This window comes from Poromitra crassiceps (assembly GCF_964638095.1).
Source record: "Poromitra crassiceps genome assembly, chromosome: 10".
In the NCBI taxonomy this organism is placed as follows: domain Eukaryota; kingdom Metazoa; phylum Chordata; class Actinopteri; order Beryciformes; family Melamphaidae; genus Poromitra; species Poromitra crassiceps.
In genome coordinates this window covers 4,647,620-4,653,619 of record NC_139631.1, presented here as the reverse complement: position 1 = coordinate 4,653,619, position 6,000 = coordinate 4,647,620, and the positions used below count along the sequence as shown (strand labels likewise).

The window sequence follows — 6,000 nt, the reverse complement described above, 5'->3', positions numbered from 1 at the left end:
TGAGGGGGGTGATCAAACCTTTTATCAACACTGGAGATTCATTCATTCATTCATTCATTCATCTAATCATATATCCAAATGTTTTTGTCCCCCACACTATGTAACTATTTAAAACCAAACGTATCCGAAAACGGAGCACTTGAACATACATCAGCGTGAGATAAGAACTACCTAAAATGTCAGAAACCTTTGGGAAAAATGTATTTCATGTCCCATTCGCTAACATTTTATTTTATTTTATTTTATTTTATTTAGTTTATGACCTATACTGCAGCCTGCCACCAGAGGGCTATCGAGATGTTCTGGCTTCACTTTTGAGGAGCTGTCATGGCGTCCATATGTTAGAGAGTCTATGGTCAGAAGTTGAATTGCTATATCATCACAGGCCCAATTTGTATCAAAGTTGGAGGAAGGACACATCTGATTATGTTTTGCCCTAAAGCGTGCCTACACCATTTGTGAGGGATGACATGTTTTTCTTGTTTTGTTGTTTTTGTTGTCCGATTGTTCTATAATACTCTTATTCAATTATTCATATTTTCATTCGCTTCACTCTCTCCTTCATACATTCAATCAATCAATTAATGAATGACTTGTGTGTTAAGCGCAGACATCAGTGTGATTACAGACACAGCACAGCAAAAGGCTTAGTAGGCGTCTCTCAGTCAAACACACACTACAGGAACACACAGAATGGCTCATGAGTCGGCCACCTCATGGAGCCATATTTACCTTGGGTTGCTACAGTAGGTGATGGACACACAGGGGGGACCATGAGGGATGGGGGGAGGCAGAGAAAAGAAACAACAAAAAATAAACAAAACAACCACCATCACCAAACAAACAAAAACAAATGGATCAACTGACAGATTCACCAAATGAAAGCCCGACCTTGAGTGGACAGCATGGCTACTAGTACGGTCAATGAGAGGGCAGGATAGGCGTGAACGTGCATGGATACATTAAAGACCAAATCCAGGTGTATAATAATCAACATGTACATAATGATTCAGATCTAAGTTATTGTGATTAAACACAAGGATGGACAAAGATGCAGAGTTTTGGTGAGAGTGGGACCAAACTGAGAGATTTGCTTCGGACCAACGATGCTGCTTAAAACATGGTCTTTTCTGCAGCGGCCTAGAGGGTAAAGAAGCAGGCAGATGTGTCCAGAAGGTCCTAGAGGGTAAAGAAGCAGGCAGATGTGTCCAGAAGGTCGCCAGGGAAAAGTCAATGAGAAATGCTCTACCCTCCTTCAACACCTGCTGCTGTCAAAGTGCCCATGAGCAAAGCACGGAATGCAAAAGTGCTCCAGTGGAGCTGCATGTGGACGTTTTTCGCCAGCAGCCATTTTGTGTCTAAAAGGCAGGAAGTCAAACAGGTGCAAGCAAAACATTATGAGGGTTTTCCCAATTTCAATCCATTTAGGGGTTCCAGTGCCGGGGGGCCCTCGTTAATGTTTTGCTTGCACCTGGTGTTACTTCCTGCCTTTTAGACACAAAATGGTGGAGGAGAAAACGGCGAAATGGTGCGATCCATTGAGCAATGCCTCCCCCTGTATTGGCATGGAAGGATCCTGACAAGCTATTAGCCTGGTAGACCATCCTGATCACGTGACAAGCTGTTAACCTGGTAGATCATCCTGATGATCACGTGAACTCACATTCTGCTTTGTTGTGTGCATCAGTGTGGCTGTGGCCTCCAGTGATTTCCAGAAATTACAAAGTGCACAGGCCAATCGGTGACCTGCCTCGTACTAGTTGACAACGCAACCGGCCAATCAGGGACGCTGCTGGCAAAACAGTATGGCAGCTCTGGAAGCAACAAGCTGTATCGTTAACGTTAGTAAACACAGCCATAAGTGCAGTTATTGCAGAATTAGACTCAATAACAACAATTAAACAAGAACAAGAGTGTGTTTTTGCTGAGTTTTCTTCCGAGTGGATTTTGCTATTTGATTGGCTGAAGGAGTTGTCTGTCAAGGCAAGTACTCCCTACCTCACTTGGAGTCCAGACTAATAGGTAGAGTGAAACAGGATGTGAGATCACGTTATTATCAGGATGGTTTTTACCAGGCTAACAAGCTAGCAAGCTAACAAGCTAGCAAGCTAACAAGCTAGCAAGCTAACAAGCTAGCAAGCCGCGCCGGCTGGTTTTTAATGGCAGAAAACGGAACAGAATTAGACTGAAAATCAAACATTAAGTATAAAAAAAACACTATCTGGCGAGTGGTGGCGTGGAGCAAAGCTGGAAGCCCTTACCTTGCCACTGACTGGATGACTTTAGAGGAAGTGTCCTTTATATTGGTCAGGAAGCGCTCGGTCCCGCCCTTTAAAATATCCAGGAAGCCACTGCCTGACTGGTCAGGATCATACACACCTAGGCATCATGGAGGGGGGGGGGGGGGGGAAGAAGAGATAAGTGACTAATAAAAGTAGAAGTTTGATGGCTTGAGCGCTGACATCAGGTTTAGATACTTCTATCACATCATAGAAACAATACTTATCAAAAGAAAAGATAAATAATGAAACCACACATGAAAGAACCATGCCAACTTGGTGATATCTGCATTTTCAATCGAGTGGAAGTTGTGATCTATGACAAATACATTAGAATATCACAGCTAAATACTATGGATGACATATTTTATATCTGAGCGATGTTGGATATGAAATATCTGAGGAGGCTTTCCCTTTCAGTTTGAATGGGCAGGTTAGTATGAATGGGTAGGAGACAGAGAGAGAGCCTGGTGATACGAGGTTAGTATGAATGGGTAGGAGACAGAGAGAGAGAGAGCCTGGTGATACGAGGTTAGTATGAATGGGTAGGAGACAGAGAGAGAGCCTGGTGATGCAAGGTTAGTATGAATGGGTAGGAGACAGAGAGAGAGAGCCTGGTGATGCGAGGTTAGTATGAATGGGTAGGAGACAGAGAGAGAGAGCCTGGTGATGCAAGGTTAGTATGAATGGGTAGGAGACAGAGAGAGAGAGCCTGGTGATGCGAGGTTAGTATGAATGGGTAGGAGACAGAGAGAGAGAGCCTGGTGATGCAAGGTTAGTATGAATGGGTAGGAGACAGAGAGAGAGAGCCTGGTGAAACGAGGTTAGTATGAATGGGTAGGAGACAGAGAGAGAGCCTGGTGATGCGAGGTTAGTATGAATGGGTAGGAGACAGAGAGAGAGAGCCTGGTGATGCGAGGTTAGTATGAATGGGTAGGAGACAGAGAGAGAGAGCCTGGTGATGCGAGGTTAGTATGAATGGGTAGGAGACAGAGAGAGAGAGCCTGGTGATACGATGTTAGTATGAATGGGTAGGAGACAGAGAGAGAGCCTGGTGATGCAAGGTTAGTATGAATGGGTAGGAGACAGAGAGAGAGAGCCTGGTGAAACGAGGTTAGTATGAATGGGTAGGAGACAGAGAGAGAGCCTGGTGATACGAGGTTAGTATGAATGGGTAGGAGACAGAGAGAGAGCCTGGTGATACGAGGTTAGTATGAATGGGTAGGAGACAGAGAGAGAGCCTGGTGATGCAAGGTTAGTATGAATGGGTAGGAGACAGAGAGATAGAGAGCCTGGTGATACAAGGTTAGTATGAATGGGTAGGAGACAGAGAGAGAGAGCCTGGTGATACGAGGTTAGTATGAATGGGTAGGAGACAGAGAGAGAGAGCCTGGTGATACGAGGTTAGTATGAATGGGTAGGAGACAGAGAGAGAGAGCCTGGTGAAACGAGGTTAGTATGAATGGGTAGGAGACTGGAGCCTCTCTACAGAAAGAGCAAACATATTCTGCTTTCAACAGATGGCTGCCCGCCGCCCGGCCGTGCAGCAATCCTCTTACTGAACAGCACGCAGGCTGCGTGTGTGTGTGTGTGTGTGTGTGTGTGTGTGTGTGTGTGTGTACCGTGTAAGGTGTAAGCATGGTTGATTGTGTATGTCCAGGAGCACATGGCCCCAATTCACTAATTTGGAGGGAAAATAGCATGCTATTGCTAACACGCATGCACACACACACACACACACACACACACCTCCCAGACTACCTCGTAACTGCATTGTTGTGGAGGTTGTGTATCTTACCTGCGTTGTTGTGGAGGTTGTGTATCTGCGTGGGCGGCTGCGCTCCGTTGTTGCCGAAGCCTCCGTTCTGCTCCAGCAGCTGCAGACATTCATATCCGTCATACACCGGCCGCCAACAGTAGTACGCACTCAACATGCTCATCACAACAAACCAACAACAGGTTCAACAACTAAAGGAACTAAATTAAAAAACTAATTAAATCGATTCTCCTGCCAGAAGGATGGCGGCATGACACTTTGACGAAGACATCCGAGACAGAAAAAGAAAATAAGTTCCTGTAGAGGAGAAAGTCATCTCAAAAGAAGGTCCAATAGAATGCAAACAATAATGAAACATCTCATCCCTGCTCAAATATGACAGGGATTGGTAGAGAGGGAGGTGATGGTCGGATGACTGCAAGTAGAGGAGTAGAAAATAGCATCAATCAAATCCAGAGTGGAGTGATCAGTTACTGAGTGAATAAAAACTATGAAAACACAAAATCAAAGTGCATCCAGAGGAGCAGCCAGGGTGAACTCCAGTGCAAAAATAATAAAAAGTCGCTTGTCTAAAAATTGCTGGATGATCAATAATTATTAAAGGCAGACTGCAGTGGCTGGCTCCCTCTCTCCCTCCCTCGGTCCCTCTCTCTCTCTCGGTCTCTCCCTCCATCGGTCCCTCTCTCTTTGTGTCACTGCATCTCCTTCCCTCTCACCATTTCTCAGTCTACCATATCACTCTCTCTCTCTCTCTCTCTCTCTCTCTGTCTCTCTCTCTCTCTCTCCCTCTCTCTGTCTCTCTCTCTCTGTCTCTCTCTCTCTGTCTCTCTCTCTCTGTCTCTCTCTCTCTGTGTGTGTGTAGAGCAGCAGAGGAAAGAGTATAATCTCCTTATGTCCAGCAGGGAAACACCTTCTTAACCCAAATCAGATCATCAGCGTTCTCCAAATCTGCCTTCGCTCTGATGGTGCACACAAATTACCACCGATCGCGCACGGGCTCCATTTAGAAAAGTGTTTTTCAAAGCGTAGAGAGGAGGAGGCCATTCTGGACCCCTCACATATGACATGACTGCAGACTGGCTGCTGTACTGTGGCTCCAGACACCAGAGGAAACATCACCAGGAACGCTCTGCTAACTATGAGGCATAACGAGGAACGCTCTGCTAACTATGAGGCATAACGAGGAACGCTCTGCTAACTATGAGGCATAACGAGGAACGCTCTGCTAACTATGAGGCATAACGAGGAACGCTCTGCTAACTATGAGGCATAACCAGGAACGCTCTGCTAACTATGAGGCATAACGAGGAACGCTCTGCTAACTATGAGGCATAACCAGGAACGCTCTGCTAACTATGAGGCATAACCAGGAACGCTCTGCTAACTCATTGGTTGGGAAGGAAGTAGTGTTCAATATGCTAATCTGCTTCCAACAGGGGGAAAAGTCTTTGTATGAGATAATTGTCAATGTCTGCTACAGTGCTAATTCAAGACAGAGGCAGAATAACGGCACTTCTAACGATGTACAATTAAAATAAATGATTACTATGTTTGAATTCATACCGTTGATGGCAAATTAATTAAATTTGGTTTGGGTTTTGATACAGCAGAAAATTAGTGTAAAAACAAATCTAAAAATCAAAGATTTTGACAGCAGCAGCACGCTCTGTCTCTCTCTGTCTCACCCTCTGTGTCTCTGTCTCACCCTCTGTGTGTGTCTGTCTCACCCTCTGTCTCTCTCTGTCTCACCCTCTGTGTGTCTCTGTCTCACCCTCTGTGTGTGTCTGTCTCACCCTCTGTCTCTCTCTGTCTCACCCTCTGTGTGTCTCTGTCTCACCCTCTGTGTCTCTGTCTCACCCTCTGTGTCTCTGTGTCTCACCCTCTGTGTGTCTCTAGGGCCCAGTAGGACCAAGCCAGCTGGGAAAAGAGGAGCCTGGGAAAGAG

The 6,000-nt window shown here is 45.6% G+C and overlaps 1 protein-coding gene across 2 annotated transcripts in view; it reads right to left on the bottom strand.

The window, feature by feature from the left end:
* The window catches only part of gak (cyclin G associated kinase), a 41,508-nt gene that overhangs the window by 15,982 nt on the left and 19,526 nt on the right, over positions 1 to 6,000 (bottom strand). For both annotated transcript variants that reach the window (XM_083643950.1, XM_083643951.1), the window contains exons 10-11: positions 4,078 to 4,156; positions 2,262 to 2,379 (exon numbers count right to left, since the gene is read on the bottom strand). In XM_083643950.1, the coding sequence (XP_083500076.1) occupies positions 2,262 to 2,379; positions 4,078 to 4,156 (197 nt within the window). The remainder of the gene's footprint in view (positions 1 to 2,261; positions 2,380 to 4,077; positions 4,157 to 6,000) is intronic.